Consider the following 23926-nt stretch of genomic DNA (forward strand, 5'->3'; position numbering starts at 1 on the left):
CAATGTTAATCAATCAGTGCCGTCTTAATTGGCACTACTGAAGTCGCTCCGACTTCAGAAAAGGGTCCTGTACTACTTTGAGGCGACCTGTGATCCGACTGTCCCATATACTTCAATGGGAGTCGCCTCCTTATCTTAATTGACACGACTTGTTATCAGACTTTCCAGGAAGAAGAAAGAGATTAGCCAGGCATTCCCCACAGACAAAGTCGCCTGTCTCTTCAAAGTAGTGCACAAGTCTCTTCTAAGTCTCTTACAAGTCTCTTCCAAGTCTCTTTCAAGTCTCTAAACAAGTCTCTTCAAGTCACGGGGCGACTTTCTGGTCATGGTAGTGTGAACCGGCTCTAACAGTGTAAATTTGCTGTCCCCTCAAAATAACTCAACACACAGCCAATAATGTCTAAACCGCTGGCAACAAAAGTGAGTACACCCCTAAGTTATAATGTCCAAATTGGGCCCAGTTAGCCATTTTCCCTCCCTGGTGTCATGTGACTCGTTAGTGTTACAAGGTCTCAGGTGTGAATGGGGAACAGTGTGTTAAATTTGGTGTTATCGCTCTCACTCTCTCATACTGGTCACTGGAAGTTCAACATGGCACCTCATGGCAAAGAACTCTCTGAGGATCTGAAAAAAAGAATTGTTGCTCTACATAAAGATGGCCTAGGCTATAAGAAGATTGCCAAGACCCTGAAACTGAGCTGCAGGATGGTGGCCAAGACCATACAGCGGTATAACAGGACAGGTTCCACTCAGAACAGGGCTCACCATGGTCGACCAAAAAAGTTGAGTGCACGTGTTCAGCGTCATATCCAGAGGTTGTCTTTGGGAAATAGACGTATGAGTGCTGCCAGCATTGCTGCAGAGGTTGAAGTGGTGGTGGTGGTGGTGGGGGGGGGGGGGGTCAGCCTGTCAGTGCTCAGACCATACGCCACACACTGAATCAAATTGGTCTGCATGGCTGTCATCCTAGAAGGAAGCCTTTTCTAAAGATTATGCAAAAGAAAGCCCGCAATCAGTTTGCTGAAGACAAGCAAACTAAGGACATGTATTTCTTGAACCATGTCCTGTGGTCTAATGAGACCAAGATAAACATGTTTGGTTCAGGTGTGGCGGCAACCAGGTGAGGAGTACAAAGACAAGTGTGTCTTCCTACAGTCAAGCATGGTGGTGGGAGTGTCATGGTCTGGGGTTGCATGAGTGCTGCCGGCACTGGGGAGCTACAGATCATTGAGGGAACCATGAATGCCAACATGTACTGTGACATACTGAAGCAGAGCATGATCCCCTCCCTTCAGAGACTGGGCTACAGGGCAGTATTCCAACAACATGATAACGACCCCAAAAACACCTCTAAGACAACCACTGCCTTGCTAAAGAAGCTGAGGGTAAAGGTGATGGACTGGCCAAGCATGTCTCCAGACCTAAACCCTATTGAGCATCCGTGGGGCATCCTTAAACAGAAGGTGGAGGAGCGCAAGGTCTCTAACATCCACCAGCTCTGTGATGTTGTCATGGAGGAGTGGAAGAGATCTCCAGTGGCAACCTGTGAAGCTCTGGTGAACTCCATGCCCATGAGGGTTAAGGCAGTTCTGGAAAATAATGATGGCCACGCAAAATATTGACACTTTGGGCCCAATTTGCACATTTTAACTTAGGGGTGTACTCACTTTTTTCCCCGCAGTTTAGACATTAATGGCTGTGTGTTGAGTTATTTTGAGGGGACAGCAAATTTACACTGTTATACAAGCTGTACACTCACTACTTTACATTGTAGCAAAGTGTCATTTCTTCAGTGTTGTCACATGAAAAGATAGAATAAAATATTTACATAAATGTGAGGGGTGTACTTACTTTTGTGAGATACTGTGTGTGTGTGTATATACACACACACACACACACACACACACACACACACACTATATTGTCAAAAGTATTGGGACGCCTGCCTTTGCGCACATGATCTTCAATAGCATCCCAGTCTTAGTCCGTAGGGTTCAATATTGAGTTGGCCCCCCCTTTGCACCTATAACAGCTTCAACTCTTCTGGGAAGGCTGTGCACAAGGTTTAGGGTGTGTCTATGGGAATGTTTCACCATTCTTCCAGAAGCGCATTTGTGAGGTCAGGCACTGATGTTGCACTACAAGGCCTGGCTCACAGTCTCCACTCTAATTTATCCCAAAGGTGTTCTATCAGGTTGAGGTCAGGACTCTGTGCAGGCCAGTCAAGTTCCTCCACCCCAAACTCACTCATCCATGTCTTTATGGACCTTGCTTCGTGCACTGGTCCCAATCATTTGGTGGAGGGGGGGGATTATGGTGTGGGGGTGTTTTTGAGTGGTTGGGCTTGGCCCCTTAGTTCCAGTGAAGGGAACTCTTAAATCATCAGCATACCAAGACACTTTGGGTCATAAGCTACTGGGAGTAACTTGGAGTAGCTCTGGTACGGCCTTGTTTATAAGGAGCACCTTTTCCAGGGAGACCCATAACACTTCGGAGGGGGGTCGGAACCACAATCTCATTTGGTCGAGTACTGCGGCGTTGTGATAATGTTTCAGCATTGGAAACTTTACCCCTCCTACGTTTTTATGTTGGGTCAGGGTTTTAAATGAAATTCGAGCTCTACCGCCTTTCCATACAAATCTCCCGATTATAGCATCCATGTCTCTAAAGAATTTTATTAGGTAGTGGAATAGAGATAGTTTGAAATAGGTACAATATTTTAGGAAGTGTCAGCATTTTAAATGCCGCCACCTTACCTAACCATGATATCTCGTACTGTGATACAGAGTGCTGGTCCACTTTAACCATTTCTAAAAGGGGTATATAATTAACCACTTAAGCCCCGGAAGATTTTACCCCCTTCCTGACAAGGGAGTTTTTTGCGATTTTTTTACTGCGTGACTGTAACGGACAATTGCGCGGTCATGCAACGCTGTACCTAAACGAATTTGACGTCCTTTTTTTCCCACAAACAGAGCTTTATTTTGGTGGTATTTGATCCCCTGTGCGATTTTTTGATCATGCGCTATAAACAAAAAAAGTGCGTAAATTTTGCAAAAATAACAATATTTTTCACATTTTTTATATGAAATTCCCCCAAAAAAATGTAAAAATCAAAATTTTTTAACATTTTTGGCCAATTTGTTTTCTGCTACCTATGTTTGGTAAAAAAAAAATCGCAAAAAGCGTATTTTGATTGGTTTGCGCAAAAGTTATTACGTTTGCTAACTAAGGGAAAGATTTCTGTCATTTTTGGTGTGTTTTTTTTTAACGCGTAATGGCGGCGATCTGCGATTTTTTTTTGCGGTACTGCGACATTGCGGCGGACAGATCGTACCCTTGACTAACATTTTTCACACTTTTGGGGTTACCAGTGACATTACTACAGTAATCAGTGATATACATATGCACTGTTACTGCAAAATGACACTGGCAGGGAAGGGGTTAACTTTATTGGGGAAGGAGGGGTTAAGTGTGTCCCTAGGGATGTGCTTCAAACTGTGATTGGACATGGCTACTGGTGTAGGAACAGAGATCAACGGTCCTACATAGTAGAACCGTATGATCACTATTCCTACACAGGGGAGAATGACAGGCGGCTTGTTTACATCAGCCGCTTGCCTTTCTCCCTCTGCACTGACGATCGCCGAGTGACCGCGGACATCGGGTCCGCCGGTCACACGCACGGACTTGCTAGGGAACGAGCCGGGGCGGGAGCGCGCCTCCGCGGGCGCGCGCTCGCCCTCTATTGGCTCCCAAGCAAGTGACAGGCTAGTGACGTATATATACGTCACTTTGCCTGGCCGGGGCTGACCGGTTAAGGTCATATATTTTAGCGGATGGGTGAGAAAGGGTATTTAACACCAAGACATTTTGGATAATTTTATGATCCCAACTTTGTGGGAACAGTTTGGGGATAGCCCCTTAGCTCCAAACTCGCTCATCCTTGCTTTGTGGACTGGTCCAAATCAATTAGTGGAGGGGGGATTATGGTGTGGGGTTGTTTTTGGTTGTCAGCATACCAAGACATTTTGGAATATTTCATGCTCCCAACTTTGTGGGAGGAGTTTGGGGATGGTCCCTTCCTGTTCCAACATGACTGCTCACCAGTGCACAAAGCAAGGTCCATAAAGACATGGATGAGCGAGTTTGGGATGAAATGGAACGTGTCTGGCCTTCACAGAGTCCTGACCTCAACCCAATAGAAAACCTTTGGGATGATCTAGAACATTAGTGCCTGACCTCACAAATGCACTTCTGGAAGAATGGTCAAACATTCCCATAGACACTCCTAAACCTTGTGGACAGCCTTCCCAGAAGAGTTGAAGCTGTTATAGCTGCAAATGGTGGGCCAACTCAATATTGAACCCTACGGACTAAGACTGGGAGGCCATTAAAGTTCATGTGCGTGTAAAGGCAGGCGTCCCAATACTTTGGACAATATAGTGTATGTATGTATATATATATATATATATATATATATATATATATATATATATATATACATATACTGTAGCAGCTGATGGGAGTTCTTACAATGGTCATTTATTCATACTGTTTATTCTTTCTTTTCCAAATAAAAAAAAACAGCCTTAAATTCTATTTAAAACTACATAGGTAAGTGAATTAGGTTAGGTTTGGTTTAGTAAAGCAAATAACCTGCATTCCGATTCTGATTCCCATTTCTGTACATTTCAAATCCCTGTGCCTGGGCATAAAGTGAATGGTCAGTCTGATATATGTTTCCCGGTCTCAGATGCAGTCCATAGCGCAGGTAATGGTGGAGCAGATCCATTACCTCCGATGGCCGGACCATGGAGTGCCCAAGAACACATCAGACATGGTGCAGCTTGTCGAACTCATGAACAAATGTAACCCACCAGGATCAGGACCTGTCATTGTACACTGCAGGTAAAGGAGGCCTCTACTGCTATCATTCTTTAAGTTGACCTTTTAATACTTTCATTCATAAATTCCTGACATGTCACAGTATACAGAAACAGTATAATTTTTTAGAAAGGATCCACCTGTAAGAGAAGTTCAGCTAAGCCCAAACAGGCGTTGGCACGCATGCCCAGGCACATTAATGTGTGCATGTACGTGTGTGCATGTGCGAACGTGCGTTCGCGCACACGTACACGCGTTCGCGCACACGTGCACGCATTGGCGCCAAACGGCCTATATAAACTGAGCAATGACAGGAGCACATTGCTGAGTGGTCTTACAGCTTGTTCCTGTTCACCGGTGCCTGGAACTACTTCCGGTTTACCTGTGTTGACTCGGCTTTTCCTCAACTCTCCCCTGGATTCCTGCCTGCCTACTTGTGACCTCGGCCTGTATTTGACCCTGCTCCTGTCTTATGCCTTTGCACCTCGCTGCCAGACTGTGTACCGACTTCGGCTTGTATCTTGACACCGCTTCCGTCTCACGTTCCTGTACCTGCACTGCTCGGCTGTTGATGACCCCTTGGCTTGTATTCCGGCTACGCTCCTGCCTTCTCATCGAGCATCAAAGAGTTCCAGTTCCAGGTGCCCATCCGGTGATACGCGGCCATAGGTTTCCTACCAGGGCGCAGCTAGTGTCACCTGCTATACTGGCCCTCGTGCCACTCTGTGCCCCACACCACCTGTCATCTCTACCAGGGGTGTTGGACAGGAGGTGCAAGAGAAGCCCCCTCTACAACTCGATCTCCACCAGGTACGTGATACCAACATTCAATAGCCATCATTGAGCTCCAGTGAGTGACTATACCTAGGCTGAGATGATGCCATCACTCTTGTCTATTTATCACCCTCCCAACCACCTTCTGGACACCCCTTTCAAGAAATTGACCAGGGTATGATAAATATTCACCCAATTATTGAATCCCCTTCACTATGCTCTGGAGCCTTCTTACAGAGGAAGGGGAGAGCAATCAAAGTCTCAGCTAAGGAACCCTGTTTAGACCAAACAACCACTTCACTCACTATGGTGGAACCAAATACTATATTTACCTAGTAGCATAACTAGGAGGGCGGAACACCAGTTATCAAGGAAAAAAAATATGTATAAACTTACTTTGGCCTCAGCCTCTTCTGCTTCTGGGAGGCACAGGCAAGATCATTATGCCCCCTGGCAGAGCTGGAAGTTGGAAGTCCTGTGATAATGCACTTCAGGCCATAGCATAAGAACATTTTTGTAGTATTTGATCTTCCAGCTCTGGTAGGAGGCACAGTGATGTCAAACCATGCCTACAATGGAAATGTCGGAGGACATGGCCGAGATATGTTTTTTTTTTTTTTAATAAACATTTAAGCAGTTAGTTTGCAAATGGAATTTGTGTTGGGGTTCAAATATGTGAGAAAATTGACTTCCATGGCAGTCATTCTCAACCAGGGTTCCATGGGACCCTGGGATTCCTCCAGAGGTGCCCAGGGGTTCCTTGAACTGTGACTGATTGAACTCTCATTTGATGGTGCCTACATAGTTCTGAGGCTGACTAATGCCAGAGCCAGAGGCTTGCCACTAATGGTCTTTTTATCTACCCGTATGAGTGGAATTCTGACCAGCATGAGTTGTATTCTTCACCCCAGCCCCCAATATAAAGCATTTTTCCCAATGATCGCCTAAGAATTTGTTCTAGCAGGGGTTCCCTGAGACCTGAAAACTATTTTAGGGTTCCTCTTGGATAAAAAGGTTGAAAAGCTGTTCCATGGCAAATGGAGATCCAGTTTAAACCTCTATTGTCATGGACTTGCAATAGTGTTTGGCAGCTTACCTGCTCCTTCATGCCTGCAATAGAGGCCAGACTCTACTTCTGGCTCCTTTTTATCATCTCTCCTTCCTGTTCGGCCCCACCCAGGCCATCACAGCAAGTCTATATTAACCAGTGCACTGCAGGTCTGCTTGGCTGTTCAAAATGTCAGGTCACCTGTGGCCAGGTGACAACTGCACCCTGTTGGAGGCAGGGGTGCAGCCAGAGGCGTAACTAGAACCTTCAGGGCCCTGATGCAAGAAACCATGAAGGGCCCCCCAGACCCCTGGCCGGGGCCCTTACCTTCAAGCCCTTGGCTCTTCCCACTAATCCTGGGGCTCTTTACACTTGTTGCATGGCCTTTTATTACGGTCCCGCAGGAGGTTCTGCAGTGGGCCCCCTTCCTGCAATCTTGTGGGCCCCCTTCCTGCAATCTTGGGGCCTCCCCACAGTGGTGCAATGCCAGGGTCCGGTCGCAAGTGTGACCTTTGCGATCCTGGAAGTTCACCCACTGGTTTGCTACCGGGCCCCCTGGAGCATGGGGCCCGGTAGCGATTGCAACCCCTGCAACCCCTGTAGTTACGCCCCTGGGTGCAGCGCAAGGTAGTAAACCCGATAGCTGACTGCTGCGGATGGACCAGAACGTGAGCCCAAGATTCCCCAGGGCGCGGAGTCTAAGACCCAACAAGTGTTCACCAGAGCCTCTAGTGGTGAGGATGGACTTGGCTGCAGCTGGGCCCAGGTCGCGGCCCCTGGGGTCCGCCGGGTCACGCTGCGTAGGGAGAGAGGGGAAGCAGCCACTCAGGACACATGCAATGGTGATGGGTAAGCCAAGGTCGAGGCAACAGGCAGAGGAGGGTAACCAATGGATAGGCCGAAGGTCAGGATAACAGGCAAACAGGAACAGTCAGAGACAAGCCAAAGTCGGTACACAGAAAGATAGACCAAGCACACGGCAGACAGGAAGACAACTAACAAGCACTGTTGAACAGCAAAGTAGACCTGCAGTGCACTGGTTAATATAGACTTCCTGTGATGGCCTGAGGTGGGGCCGAACAGGAAGGAGAGATGATAAAAAGGAGCCAGAACTAGAGTCTGGCCTCTAATACAGACATGAAGGAGCAGGTAAGCTGCCAAACTATTGCAAGTCCATGACATCTATCTGCAGGCACACTAGTTGTTGATCACTGCAATTTTTTAATCACATTTAGTCGTGTTTGGAGACCCCACAAATGACCCCAAAATCTTTGAAGGCTTATGCCTTGTTACTTTGAAAAGTGAATATATTACAATGAGGACTGGGGAAGGGACTTCCATACCCAGGGAGAGTTTGTGAAAGTCAATATTTGTTCAGCAGTTGAGGGAACTCGGGGATAGCATTTGTGTGGTGACACCCAGACTGCATGGAGGATATGGGGCAAATGTACCCTATGCACATTTTATTAAATTATTGGACATTGTAATACATTTTTGGACTGATGACAGAATTATTTTAGTTGCTCGCCATTATCAATATATCTCATTCAATCTCCCTGTTTTCAGTGCTGGGATTGGCAGGACGGGCACCTTTTTGGCACTGGACATTCTCCTGAAAAGGGCACGAGAGGTGAAGAAGGTGAATGTCTACAATTGTGTCCTACAGTTACGGAAGAGGCGGGTGAAGATGGTGCAGGAAAAGGTGGGTTCAGGTCTCCATGTCCTCTTCTGTCTCCTCATATTCCATGTCACCGATTGTTGGCATCTCTTCCTGGCATTAACCCTTCATCCTGTCATTGTCAACCAGAAGTTCAGCCAACACAAAAAATGATATTCTGCCGACACTCTAATACAGCAGTTACAATCCCAGAAATATTCAGGAGTCTATTTATAAAAAAAATAGCTGTCTAAATGTAATATCATTCGCACAGAAGTCACAAAATAATGTTCATGCAATTTGTTTTTTAACCACTTAAGCCCCGGAGGATTTGGCTGCTCAAAGACCAGGGCCTATTTTGCGATTCGGCACTGCGTGATTTTAACGGACAATTGCGTGGTCGTGCGACGCTGTACCCTAATAAAATCGACGTCCTTTTTTTCTCATAAACAGAGCTTTCTTTTGGTGGTATTTGATCACCTGTGCGATTTTTATTTTTTGCGCTATAAACAAAAAAAAGCGTAAATTTTGAAAAAATAACAATATTTTTCACATTTTTTTATATGAAATTCCCCAAAAAAATGTAAAAATCAACATTTTTTAACATTTTAGGCCAATTTGTTTTCTGCTACATATTTTTGGTAAAAAAAATCGCAATAAGCGTATTTTGATTGGTTTGCGCAAAAGTTATTGCGTTTACTAACTAAGGGGAAGATATATGTCATTTTTATTGTTTTTTTTTAACTAGTAGTGGCGGCAACCTGCGATTTTTTTTTTTTTTTTGCTGGACTGCGACATTGCGGCGGACAGATCGGACCCCTGACTAACATTTTTGACACTTTTAGGGGTACCATTGACATTACTACAGTAATCAGTGCTATATATGCACTGTTACTGTAAAAATGACACTGGCAGGGAAGGGGTTAACTTTATTAGTGATCAAGGGGTTAAGTGTGTCCCTAGGGGCGTGATTCTAACTGTCAAGGGGCGTGGCTTGTGATGTAACCACAGAGACATACGATCCTACATAGCAGGATCGTATGATCTCTGCAGTTACACCAGGTAGAATGACAGACGGTTGTGTTTACATCAGCCGCCTGCCTTTCTCCCTCTCCAGCGGGAGATCGCGAGTGACCGGCGGACATCGGAGCCGCCAGTCACACGCGCAGGGATGGCCGTGAAACGTAACATTCATTTTGCAAATCCTCTTCCAATGTTGTCAAATTGTATGTAATATATTCATTGATTGTTACTATTATGGATTTCTTGGAAATATAAGGAGAGATGGATACAACATACTCTAAGAATATTTGATTAGAAGAGAAAATACTCCAATAATATTGTATCCTAAGAGGAAATTACCCAAAGAAAATTCCATCAGAAAAGAAAATAGCCTAAAAAATTCAGTCCTAGGAGAACATAGTCTAAGAATATTCAATTCGAAGAGAAAGTACCTGAGAAAAATGTGATCCTAAGACAAAATAACCTAAGAACCTTCCATCAGAAGAGAAAATAGCCAAGGAACACTTTAAAAAAAAATAAAATAACCTAAGAGCATTTGATTCTAAGACAAAATACCCTAAGAACCTTCCATCAAAGGAGAAAATAGCCTAAGAGCATTTACTCAAAAACTACCCTAAGAACATTCTTGTAGAAGAAAAAACACCCTAAGAATATTTGCTCAAAAGAAGAGGAGAAAATAGCCTAAGAGCATTTATTCAGGCTACCCTAAGAACACTCCTTTAGAAGACCATAAGAACACTCCTTTAGAAGACAAAATACACTAATAAAGACCCTAAAATCCCCTAAGATTATTTGTTCACAAGAGGGAATACCAAAGAATACCAAAGAATATTCAGAATAATAGAAGAGAAACTACCCTGAGAAAATAGCCTTAAAAAATGAATTCCTAGGAGAGCATAGTCTAAGAACATTCAATTCAAAGGGAAAATACCTGAGAAAATTTGATCCTAAGACAAAATACCCTAAGAACCTTCCATCAGAAGAAAAAATACCCAAGGAACACTTTTTAAAAAAATAAAATAACCTAAGAGCATTTGATCCTAAGACAAATGACCCTAAGAACATTCCATCAGAAGAGAAAATAGCCTAAGAGCATTTACTCAAAAAATACCCTAAGAACATTCTTGTAGAAGAAAAAACAACCTAAGAATATTTGCTCAAAAGAAGAGGAGAAAATAGCCTAAGAGCATTTATTCAGGCTACCCTAAGAACAGTCCTTTAGAAGACAAAATACACTAATAAAGACCCTAAAATACCCTAAAAAAATTTTCACAAGAGGGAATACCAAAGAATACCAAAGAATATTCAGGATATCAGAAGAGAAACTACCCTGAGAAAATAGCCTAAAAAATTCAGTCCTAGGAGAACATAGTCTAAGAACATTCAATTCAAAGAGAAAGTACCTGAAAAAATTTGATCCCAAGATAAAATACCCTAAGAACCTTCCATCAGAAGAGAAAATACACAAGGAACACTTCATCAAAAAATAAAATAACCTAAGAGCATTTGATCCTAAGACAAATTACCCTAAGAACATTCCATCAGAAGAGAAAATAGTTTAAGAGTATTTACTCAAAAACGACACTAAGAACATTTGCTCAAAAGAAGGAATACCCAAGAGGAGAAAATAGCCTAAGAGCATTTATTCAGGCTACACTAAGAACAGTCCTTTAGAAGAACCTAAGAACACTCCTTTAGAAGACAAAATACACTAATAAAGACCCTAAAATACCCTAAAATTATTTGTTCACAAGAGGGAATACCAAAGAATATTCAGAATATCAGAAGAGAAACTACCCTGAGAAAATAGCCTAAAAAATTCAGTCCTAGGAGAACATAGTCTAAGAAAATTCAATCCAATTTGATCCTAAGACAAAATACACTAAGAACGTTCCATCAGAGGAGAAAAAAGCCTAAGAGCATTTTTACTATAGTAAGAACACTCCTTTAGAAGACAAAATACACTAAGACCCTAAAATACCCTAAGAACATTTATTCACAAGAGGGAATACCAAAGAATATTCTACCAGGAGAGAAACTACCCCAAGAACTTTCAGTCAGAGGAATAAAATAACCTACAAACTTTAGAGCAAAAGAGAGAATACCCTGAGAACATTCCCTCAGAAAAGAAAAGAAAAATAGCCTAAAAAATTTAATTGTAGGAGAAAATATATCCTAAATATACAATCAGAAGAGAGAGTACCCTAAGAACATTTGATCCCAAGACAAAATACCTTAAGAACATTTCATCAGAAGAGAAAATAGCCTAGGAGCATTTACTCAAAAACTACCCTAAGAACATTCTTGTAGAAGAATAAATACCCTAAGAACATTTGCTCAGAAGAGAGAATACCCAAGAGAAGAAAAGAAAAATAGCTTAAAAAATTTAATTGTAGGAGAAAATATATCATAAATATACAATCAGAAGAGAGAGTACCCTAAGAATATTTGATCCCAAGACAAAATACCTTAAGAACGTTCCATCAGAAGAGAAAATAGCCTAGGAGCATTTACTCAAAAACTACCCTAAGAACATTCCTGTAGAAGAAAAAATACCCTAAGAACATTCTTGTAGAAGAATAAATACCCTAAGAACATTTGCTCAGAAGAGAGAATACCCAAGAGAAACTACTCTAAGAACATTCAATCAGAATAGAAAATACACTAACAGACTAATAGTCTAAGAACATTCAATCAGAAGAAAGAATACCTAAAGAATGTTAAACCCTAGAACAAAATACCTGAAGAACATTCCATCAGAAGTAAAATTATACTAAAAATATTCAATCATAACAGAAATCGATCATAAGAACATTCCATTACAAGAGAGAACACCATAAGAATGTTTATTCCTAAGACAAAAAAACATTCAATCAATCAGTAGAGAACATACACCAAAAACATTCGATCCGAAGAGAAAATACTTTTAACAGTTAACCCAAAGTGAAAATACACAAAGAACATTTGTTTCATGTTTAGAAAAACTCAAGGAACTTTCCATCAGAAGATAAAATACCATCAGAACATTTGATTTTGCACCATTAGCTGTTTACATTGCAAGAAGAATCCCTAAAACGAATGAGCGAATGCTGGTCGAATGTAAATGCAGGTTCCCTTCACAAACAGCTTTACCATTGTTTTTTTTTTGTTTTTTTTTATAAATAGATCCTAGGGCGAGGGGAAAAAAAAATCCCGGATATATACCAAATATCCGCAGAGAGAATAAAATGTTTGCTTTTACTATAAATTTTGTATTACATTTCTATATTAATCTGGTACAATGTTGGCTATTAATCCCTAGTGCTGTACTTTGCATGCCTTGGCATTCATTTTTTTTATAAAAGCTGGAATCTGATTGGTTCCTGCAGACACACTTTCTTTGTTGGTGCTAATTCAGTAACTATCTCATTGGCTGTATTGTATGACATCATACGCAGTGATCATGTGACACTCCCATCTTGCAGGAGCAGTACATCTTCCTCTACAACGTCCTGCTGGAAACTCTTCTGTGTGGGTCCACCAGTGTCCCCGTAGGGAAGATTCAGGAACGCATTCATTGTATTTCTGTAGAAAACCACGCAACCGGCATGACCGGGTTTGACAAGGAATTCCAGGTAAAGATTTTGGATTTATTTCCTTTTTTTTTTTCTTCAATTCATTGTTTCTAATCTACATTTATGCTGCAGAGCCTAAAATCATTGTAAACCCTCACATACAGGGGCGGACTGGCATAATTTGGCCCAGGGGGCAAGTACAAACCAGAGGCCCATGGTGGAGTGACCCCACTCCCATTCTCCCTCTTCTTGACCTCCTCCTGACCATAATCCAGGCTGAAGCCCCACTCCAAGTACTCTCCACTCACCGGCTGAATCTGGGTTCCCGACCTGGCCAGCAGGGGGCTGTTGGGGGGAGCTGCGACAGCTTGGTTTGGGCTGGCCGGGGGAGGAGAGTCTCCAGTGGGGCATTAAACTGGCCTCTGCTCAGACACAGTTTACCTTACACCATCCATACTGCGCTCTGTCCTTGTCTCCAACCCGAACTCAGTAGGTCAGCAGCAGGGACTTTTTACTTCCCTTCACCTGGAATCCTTTAGGCATGTCTGTGGCAGAAGCAGTGTAGCCTTTTTATGGTGCATCAGAGCGGCCCAGGGGGCAATTTCCACAGTGGGGATCAAAAGTTTGGGCACCCCAGGTAAAAATTTAGTATTAATGTGCATAAAGAAGCCAAGGAAAGATGGAAAAAATCTCCAAAAGGCATCAAATTACAGATTAGACATTCTTATAATATGTCAACAAAAGTTAGATTTTATTTCCATCATTGACACTTTCAAAATTACAGAAAACAAAAAAAATGGCGTCTGCAAAAGTTTGGGCACCCTGCAGAATTTATAGCATGCACTGCCCTCTTTGCAAGGCTGAGACCTGCCATTGTCATGGATTGTTCTCAATCATCGTCTGGGAAGACCAGGTGATGTCAATCTCAAAGGTTTTAAATGCCCAGACTCATCTGACCTTGCCCCAACAATCAGCACCATGGGATCTTCTAAGCAGTTGTCTAGAAAACTGAAACTGAAAATAGTTGACGCTCACAAAGCTGGAGAAGGCTATAAGAAGATAGCAAAGCGTTTTCAGATGTCAATATCCTCTGTTCGGAATGTAATTAAGAAATGGCAGTCATCAGGAACAGTGGAAGTAAAAGCAAGATCTGGAAGATCAAGAAAAATATCAGACAGAACAGCTCGCAGGATTGTGAGAAAAACAAATCAAAACCCACGTTTGACTGCACGATCCCTCCAGATAGATCTGGCAGACACTGGAGTTGTGGTACACTATTCCACTATAAAGAGATACTTGTACAAATATGGTCTTCATGGAAGAGTCATCAGAAGAAAACCTCTTCCACGTCCTCACCACAAAAATCAGCGTTTGAACTTTGCAAATGAACATATAGACAAGCCTGATGCATTTTGGAAACAAGTTCTGGGGACCAATGAGGTTAAAATTGAACTTTTTGGCCGGAATGAGCAAAGGGACGTTTGGAGAAGAAGGGGCACAGAATTTAATGAAAAGAACTAGTGTTGAGCGAACACGGACTGTATTATTCGTGTTCGTACCGAATAATTGGATTTTTGTTACCCGAACACAGACACGGACACTTTACTGTATATTCGGGTAAAAATCCGTGTTTGGTCGTTTTATTTCCGGGTTTGGCATGCTTTGGCGCGCTTTTCATGGCGGGCTTTCAACAGCCAATCAACAAGCATTTAACTGGTGTGCCTAAGCCATCCCAGCCATGCCTGCAAATGTATCAGTAGCTGTGATTGGCCGTCTGAAGCATGTGACCAAGTCTTTATAAGTTCGAGGCAGCGCCGCTCCGGCGTCATTCTGCTGCTTAGATCAGGGAGAGAGCACACATCAACGTGCTGGCTGCTGATTTTAGGGACAGGCAGGAAAAAAAACCATTTGTGTCCGGATAGAATTGAGGGACAGGTCGGAGTGTGTTAGGCAGGGCGAGTTGTAGGCATTTTAGGGCGAGGCTGCTGCTGATTTTTAGGGAAAGTGTGTTCTAAAAACTACAATAGATATTGCTGTGTGGGGTGGGGTCTCCACTTAGTCCCGATCTACGATCTCTTCTCAATCCTGTTAGGGAGAGGCTGCTGATTTTTAGGGAAACTGTGTTCTACAAACTACAATCGATATTGCTGTGTGGGGTGGGATAGGAGATAGGCAGGTGTCAGTGATCCACATCCATTTTGCTATGTGTGGGCTGCAGTGAACACAACCTTTTTGGGGTGCAGTGAACGAAATCCTTTTGGGGTGCAGTGAACACAATCTTTGTGGGGTGCAGTGAACACAATCTTTTTGGGGTGCAGTGAACAAAATCTTTTTGGGGTGCAGTGAACACAATCCTTTTAGGGTGCAGTGAACAAAATCCTTTTGGGGTGCAGTGAACACAAGCTTTGTGGGGTGCAGTGAACACAATCTTTGTGGGGTGCAGTGAACAAAATCCTTTTGGGGTGCAGTGAACACAATCTTTGTGGGGTGCAGTGAACACAATCTTTTTGGGGTGCAGTGAACAAAATCCTTTTGGGGTGCAGTGAACACAATCTTTGTGGGGTGCAGTGAACACAATCTTTGTGGGGTGCAGTGAACAAAATCCTTTTGGGGTGCAGTGAACACAATCTTTGTGGGGTGCAGTGAACACAATCTTTTTGGGGTGCAGTGAACACAATCTTTGTGGGGTGCAGTGAACAAAATCCTTTTGGGGTGCAGTGAACACAATCTTTGTGGGGTGCAGTGAACACAATCTTTTTGGGGTGCAGTGAACAAAATCCTTTTGGGGTGCAGTGAACACAAGCTTTGTGGGGTGCAGTGAACACAATCTTTGTGGGGTGCAGTGAACAAAATCCTTTTGGGGTGCAGTGAACACAATCTTTGTGGGGTGCAGTGAACACAATCTTTGTGGGGTGCAGTGAACAAAATCCTTTTGGGGTGCAGTGAACACAATCTTGTGGGGTGCAGTGAACACAATCTTTGTGGGGTGCAGTGAACAAAATCCTTTTGGGGTGCAGTGAACACAATCTTTGTGGGGTGCAGTGAACAAAATATTTTTGGGGTGCAGTGAACAAAATCCTTTTGGGGTGCAGTGAACACAATCTTTTTGGGGTGCAGTGAACAAAATCCTTTTGGGGTGCAGTGAACACAATCTTTGTGGGGTGCAGTGAACACAATCCTTTTGGGGTGCAGTGAACACAATCTTTGTGGGGTGCAGTGAACAAAATCCTTTTGGGGTGCAGTGAACACAAGCTTTGTGGGGTGCAGTGAACACAATCTTTGTGGGGTGCAGTGAACAAAATCCTTTTGGGGTGCAGTGAACACAATCTTTGTGGGGTGCAGTGAACACAATCTTTGTGGGGTGCAGTGAACAAAATCCTTTTGGGGTGCAGTGAACACAATCTTTGTGGGGTGCAGTGAACACAATCTTTGTGGGATGCAGTGAACACAATCCTTTTGGGGTGCAGTGAACACAATCTTTGTGGGGTGCAGTGAACACAATCTTTTTGGGGTGCAGTGAACACAATCTTTGTGGGGTACAGTGAACACAATCTCATACTTCTGAAGATTTGAGGGTGCTGCCTGTTCCATACTCCTCCTACTCCTCATCCATCCTTTTAGGGGTACAAACAATAGTAATTGGGGCCTAGTGTGGTTGTGTACGTGTGAGATACATACACTTTTTTTGATCATATTTCCTATTCCGCTATTCAATAAAAACCTTTGATCAATTAAATTGCGGGATAGTCTGTGTCGGTACGTGTGAGATCCACCTTTCCAATTTTTGGGGCGCATCTCATACTGCCGAGGTTTTGAGGGTGCTTCAGTCTGCCTCCTGCCTGCTCCTCCTACTCCTCTTCCTCATCCTGCCTTTAGGGTACAAAAAATTGTAATCGGCGGGGCCTAGTCTGTGTTTGTACGTGTGAGATACACCGTATTATAAAATTTTTCCTATTCCGCTATTCAATAGACACCCTTTTGGAGTGTAAAAAATTAAATTACGGCATAGTCTGTATCGGTACGTGTGAGATACACCTTTTAAATTTGTTTGGCGCATCTCCTTTACCCGCCAAGGATTGCAGGGCGCTTCAGTTTGCCTCCTGTTCCCAACTCCTCCTACTCCTCTTCCTCATCCTGCCTTTAGGGTACAAAAAATTGTAATCGGGGCCTAGTCTGTGTTTGTACGTGTGAGATACACCGTATTATAAAATTTTTCCTATTCCGCTATTCAATATACACCCTTTTGGAGTGTAAAAAATTAAATTACGGCATAGTCTGTATCGGTACGTGTGAGATACACCTTTTAAATTAGTTTGGCACATCTCCTTCCCCCGCCAAGGATTGCAGGGCGCTTCAGTTTGCCTCCTGTTCCCAACTCCTCCTACTCCTCTTCCTCATCCTCCCTTTAGGGTAGAAAAAAATTTAATCGGGCCTAGTCTGTGTTTGTACGTGTGAGATACACAGTTTTTTATCCTATTCCGCTATTCAATATACACCCTTTTGGTGTAAAAAACATTAAATTGCGGCATAGTTTGCATATTTGACTGTGAGATACACCCGTGCGATACTGTTGTTCTTTTGTTCCGCTATTCAATAAACACCTTTCTAGGGCAAGATCTTAAATTACAGAAATATGAGGAGACCGTCAAATAGGGGCCGTGGCCTGGGTCGTGGTGCTGCTGGTCGAGCTCCTGTTGCAAGGAGAGGACGTGGTCGATCTGTGCCAGCTACACGCACAAGTGAAACACCTTCCTCAAGTGTGAGTAGGCGACAGACCCTGCATCAGTATTTGGTAGGGCATCATACGCCTCTAGAAGTGATGAGGCCAGAACACAGAGAGGCGATAGTAGATTGGTTTGCTGCTGACAGTGCCTCCAGTTCCTTCACATTGTCTCCCACCCAGTCTACTGCAGAAAGGTCAGAGTTGGCACCTGCAGCCGATGTCTAACCGTCTTTCACCTCACCCTCTTGCAAATCAGGCAAGCAGTCTGAGCCCCAAGCCATACAGCAGTCTCTTATTCTTTTTGAGGACTCTGTCAGCAGGGTTTCCCAGGGCCATCCACCTAGCCCTGCCCCAGAAGTGGAAGAGATTGAGTGCAGCGATGCCCAACCACTTATTTCTCAAGATGAGTACATGCAAGGACCATCGCAGCACGTCTCCGATGATGACGAAACGCAGGTGCCAACTGCTGCGGCGTTCAGCATTGTGGAGACCGACAAGGAGGGCAGGGGTGAAGGTGGAAGATGATGTGGAGGACGATGAGGTCCTCGACCCCACATGGAATGAACGTCATGCAGGTGACCTGAGTAGTTTGGAGGAAGAGGCGGTGGTCGCACAGAGCCACCAGCACAGCAGAAGAGGGAGCAGGGTGCAGAAGCGGAGCGGCCGTGCCCTAGACACTACGCCTGCTACTGCCCAACGCAGCAAGGGAACGAGCGCACCAAAGTCAGCTCAAAGGAGTTCTCTAGCGTGGAAGTTCTTTAGAAAATGTGCTGATGACAGGACACGAGTGGTTTGCACCCTGTGCAATCAGAGCCTGAAGCGAGGCATAAACCTTCTCAACCTGAGCACAACCTGCATGATCAGGCATCTAAGTGCAAAGCATGAGCTGCAGTGGAGTAGACACCTTCAAAACCAAGAAACGTCTCTGGCTCCTCCTGCTTCCTCTTCTGCTGCAGTCTCGGCCGCTCCAGCCACATCTGTAGTGATACCGGCACCTGCCACCCCGCAAACAGAGGATCTGTCAGCAACACCACCACCTGAGTCACCAACCATCTCCACAATGTCCCGTGGAAGCGTTCAGCTTTCCATCTCCCAAACACTTGAGAGGAAGAGGAAGTACCCCCCTACCCACCCGCGATCCCTGGCCCTGAATGCCAGCATTTCAAAATTATTGGCCTTTGAAATGCTGTCATTCCGTCTGGTGGAGACGCACAGTTTTAAAAACCTTATGTCGGTGGCTGTCCCACAGTACGTCGTGCCCAGCCGCCACTACTTTTCCAGGCAAGCCATCCCTTCCCTGCACAACCAAGTGGGGGAAAAAATCAGGTGTGCACTGCGCAACGCCATCTGTGCCAAGGTCCACCTAACTACCGATACGTGGACCAGTAAGCACGGTCAGGGGCGTTATATCTCCCTAACGGCACACTGGGTAAATGCAGTGGCGGATGGGCCTGAGGCGGATAGCAATTTGGCGCATGTCCTTCCACCACCGAGGATTGCAGGGCGCTTCAGTTTGCCTCCTGTTCCTAACTCCTCCTACTCCGCTTCCTCATCCTCTACCGCCTCCTCATCCGGACAGCGTAACACCTTCACCACCAACTTCAGCACGGCCAGGGGTAAACGACAGCAGGCAGTTTTACAACTTGCCTGTTTGGGGGACAAACCACACACCGCGCAGGAGTTGTGGAGGAGCATGGAACAGCAGACAAATGAGTGGTTGCTGCCAGCGAGCCTCAAGCCCGGCCTGGTGGTGTGCGATAACGGGCGAAATCTCATAGCAGCTCTGGGCCTAGCCGGTTTGACGCACATCCCTTGCCTGGCGCATGTGCTGAATTTGGTGGAGCAGAGGTTCCTTAAAAACTACCCCGATATGTCAGAGCTGCTGCAGAAAGTGCGGGCCGTCTGTGCGCACTTTCGGCGTTCTCACCCTGCTGCTGCTCGACTGTCAGCGCTGCAGCGTAACTTCGGCCTTCCCGCTCACCGCCTCATATGTGACGTGCCCACAAGGTGGAACTCCACCTTGCACATGCTGCAAAGACTGTGCGAGCAGCAGCAGGCCATAGTGGAGTTTCAGCTGCAGCATGCACGCGTGAGTCGCTCTGCGGAACAGCACCACTTCACCACCAATAACTGGGCTTCCATGCGAGACCTGTGTGCCTTGTTGCGCTGTTTTGAGTACTCCACCAACATGGCCAGTGGCGATGACGCCGTTCTCAGCTTACCTATCCCACTTCTATGCCTCCTTGAAAAAACAATTCGGGCGATGATGGAAGAGGATGTGGCACAGGATGAGGAGGAGGAGGAGGAGGATGAAGAGGTAACATTTCCAAGGCTTTCAGGGCAGTCATTCGCAAGGGGCTCCGAGGGTGGGTTCCTGCACACACAAACGCCAGGGACACAATTGTCCAGCAGGGGCACAGTTCTGGAGGATGAGGAGGAGGAGGAGCTGGAGGAGGAGATGGAACCATGTTCACAGCAGGGTGGCACCCAGGCCAGCTCATGGCCATCACTGGTGCGTGGGGGGATACAGAGGACACGGACGATACACCTCCCGCAGAGGACAGCCTTTCGTTGCCTCTGGGCAGCCTGGCACACATGAGCGATTACATGCTGCAGTGTCTCCACAACGACCGCCGAGTTGCCCACATTCTAACTTGTGCTGATTACTGGGTGGCCACGCTGCTGGATCCCCATTACAAGGACAACGTACCGTCCTTAATTCACTCACTGGAGCGCGATTGCAAGATGCGCGAGTACAAGCGCACGCTGGTAGACGCGATGCTGCTGGCATTCCCATCTGACAGCGGGGCCACAGTGGAAGCACAAGGCAGAGGAGGAGGAGGTCGCCAACACGCAACCAGGGCACCGCCAGCACCTCAGAAGGCAGGGTTAGCATAGCCGAAATGTGGAAAAGCTTTGTCAGCACGCCACAACAAACAGCAGCACCAGCAGCTCATATGGAACGTCTTAGCAGGGGGCAGCATTTTACCAACATGTTGGAGCAGTATGTGTGCACACGCCTACATGTAGTGAATGACGGGTCTGCCCCCTTCAACTTCTGGGTCTCCAAATTGGGCACATGGCCTGAGCTTGCCCTTTACGCCTTGGAGGTGCTGGCGTGCCCTGCATCCAGTGTATTATCTGAACGGGTATTTAGCACGGCTGGGGGCGTTATAACAGACAAGCGTAGCCGCCTGTCCAGAGACAATGTGGACAAGCTCACGTTCATTAAAATGAACCAGGCATGGATCCCACGGGACTTTTCCGTACCTTGTGCAGAATAGCAATGGGTACCGACCTTACCCACCCATTGTTCCATTTTTGCTCTTTCTCACTCTTTTGGGGTGTACCCTCATTTAAAATTTGTGAAAAGAAGCAGTGTTGGCTACCTCGTCCTCCTCAGGGCCAGATTAACGTAGGGGCTATTGGAGCTGAAGCTCCAGGCCCCTACCTTTTATATAGGCCCCGGGTTGGCCATATTCACTGTTACCGCTCTTCTGTCACTTGTAAACACAGAAGTCTGGCTTCTATGCTCGCTTCCCCAGGCAGCACCCTCAGAACCTCCCCACACAGCGCGAAGGCCGGACAAGGAGGGACAGTTGCCGATGCATGGATGTGTTTATGGGCTTCAGAGACAGCATCCTATGTTGAATTAGGCATGCATGGCTGCACCCTTCCTCCTCTGGGTGCATGCCAAGGCACGGCCCTTAAGGCCCTTCAAAATCCTCAGCACCAAGCCCATGATGCTCTTAATCCGGCCCTTGTCCTCCTCCACCGCCGCTTCCACCTACACCGCCCATAGGTGTGCGCAGCCTATTGCATTAGGGTGTGCACCCCAAAGTTTAAATACACATGCATGTGTTTGCCTACATGTACATGGCCCCGATACATTACTCTCCCTGCTGGCAAAGAGAAATAGAGCAGAGCAGGTCCGAGGGAGATCTTTCCCATCTCCTCACTGGCAAACAGAGTGATAATGCTATGTGCCCTAGGTGATTAGGGTGTGCCCAGGCACACCCGGCACACCCTGTGCGCACGCCTATGACACCGCCACATCCACCACCACCTCAACCTCCCTCCTACTCCATATGGGCCTCGTCCTTCAGAGATGAAGAACATTGTTTTATTTTTCTGTTTTTTTTTTGTTGTTTTAAGTTATTTCCCTATCCACATTTGTTTGCAGAGCACTTGCCATGCTCTTCAATGGGGTTCGGTGTCCGGGAAAAGTTCGGCAAAAGTCCGGGACACGGACCCGGACTTTTTTTTTAAAGTTCGGCCAAACCCGTCGAACACGGACATCCAGGTGTCCGCTCAACTCTAAAAAGAACCTCTGTCCAACTGTTAAGCATGGGGGTGGATCAATCACGCTTTGGGGTTGTATTGCAGCCAGTGGCACAGGGAACATCTCACGAGTAGAAGGAAAAATGGATTCAATAAAATTTGGGCTTGTTTATTCAACGATAACTGCCATTGCTTACATTGGCATTGTCCTCTGAAGAGTTATCGTTTTTCAGAGGTGATTTGACGTGGTGGGGAGGAGTTATATTCCCCACCAGCTGTTCTAACCCATCAAATCCCCCACCACTGTTGCGGCACGGCCCCATTCACTTAAATGGGTCGTGTTCGATGAGTGGGACTGTCCTTCGAATGCAAAAGCAAAGATCTTGTACACCTCCATATATCTGCCTTTACGGTTGGGAGGGGGTGGTAAATGGGCCCCAATACATTGGGGGGGGGGGGATTTACTAAAACTAGAGCACACAGAAACTGGAGCAGCTGAGCATAGTAACCAATCAGCTTCCTCAGGTGAGCTTTGAAAAAGAAAGCTGATTGGTTGCCATGTACACCTGTAAACACGCATAACCACGTGGGAGTACGATTCTGCATGCATATTCCTGTGACCTCTATTGGCAGCGTCTGTAGGCTTCCGGGCAGGGAAATACTCTGGAATTTATATTATACTGCCAGATACACCATATGTCCTTACTATATATACAAATGTACATATTGTTCCATTTAAAATGTCAGTAAGATGATGTTTCTGGTCCAAAGCATGGCAGCATTTATTTATTTTTTCTTGCAAAGGCTTTTTTTTTTTTCTTTAATTCTATCTATTTTCCCTTTATGTTGCACTGAAAAACAGTTAGAAACAAAAAATATATTAATGGTAAAGAAAAGCAGCACAAAAATAATAGCTAAGGTAAGAAAGGGAAGAAGGAGTTACTTAGAGATGATTAGAGTTATGTCATGGTCAGGGATATTGGGTACAGCGTCACACAACCGCGCAATTATCCTTTAAAGTAACGCAGTGCCGAATCGCAAAATATAGCCTGGTCAGGAATGGGGTAAAATCTTCCGGTATTAAAGCGGTTAAAAATGCGCTCATTGAGAATTTTTTTGTCAAAGACATGTAGATAAATACATTTTGGCCTAAATATATGACAAAAATTGAATATATTGGATATTTTTTAACTGTCAAAGGAGAAAATGTCAATTTTTTCGCAAAATTTTCACTTTTTTAATTAATATCGCAAAAAATGAAAAGCGCAGAGGTGATCAAAAACCACCAAAAGAAAGCTCTGTTTGTGGGAAAAAAAGGACGTAAATTTTGTTTGGGTACGGCGTTGCATGACCGCGCAATTGTCAGTTAAAGTCGCGCAGTGCCAAGTTGCAAAAAAGTGGCCTGGACGTTAAGCAGGAAAATCCTCCGGTCCTAAAGTGGTTAAGGGGGGAAATCTGCCGGGCCAGAAGTGGTTAATTCAATATATAACTGCCTTTTTAGAGCTGTGAAAAGAAACAAAGAAACTGCACTCTTACATCATAAAATACATACAGTATCTCACAAAAGTGAGTACACCCCTCACATTTTTGTAAATATTTTATTCTATCTTTTCAAGTGACAACACTGAAGAAATGACACTCTGCTACAATGTAAAGTAGTGAGTGTACAGCTTGTATAACAGTGTAAATTTGCTGTCCCCTCAAAATAACTCAACACACAGCCATTAATGTCTAAACCGCTGGCAACAAAAGTGAGTACACCCCTAAGTGACAATGTCAAAATTGGGCCCAAAGTGTCAATATTTTGTGTGGCCACCATTATTTTCCAGCACTGCCTTAACCCTCTTGGGCATGGAGTTCACCAGAGCTTCACAGGTTACCACTGGAGTCCTCTTCCACTCCTTAATGGCAACATCACTGAGCTGGTGAATGTTAGAGACTTTGCGCTCCTCTTGGAGACATGTTTGGGGTCGTTATCA

General features: G+C 45.0%; 1 protein-coding gene across 5 annotated transcripts in view; it reads left to right on the top strand.

Annotated features, from left to right (window-relative positions):
- Positions 1 to 23926, top strand: part of LOC309552235 (receptor-type tyrosine-protein phosphatase kappa-like) — a 247879-nt gene that overhangs the window by 196952 nt on the left and 27001 nt on the right. For all 5 annotated transcript variants that reach the window (XM_082253095.1, XM_082253097.1, XM_082253098.1 and 2 more), the window contains 3 exons: positions 4757 to 4911; positions 8276 to 8411; positions 12854 to 13003. In XM_082253095.1, coding sequence (XP_082109221.1) covers positions 4757 to 4911; positions 8276 to 8411; positions 12854 to 13003 — 441 coding nt within the window. The remainder of the gene's footprint in view (positions 1 to 4756; positions 4912 to 8275; positions 8412 to 12853; positions 13004 to 23926) is intronic.

This window comes from Pelophylax lessonae (genome assembly GCF_965119305.1).
Source record: "Pelophylax lessonae genome assembly, chromosome: 1".
In the NCBI taxonomy this organism is placed as follows: domain Eukaryota; kingdom Metazoa; phylum Chordata; class Amphibia; order Anura; family Ranidae; genus Pelophylax; species Pelophylax lessonae.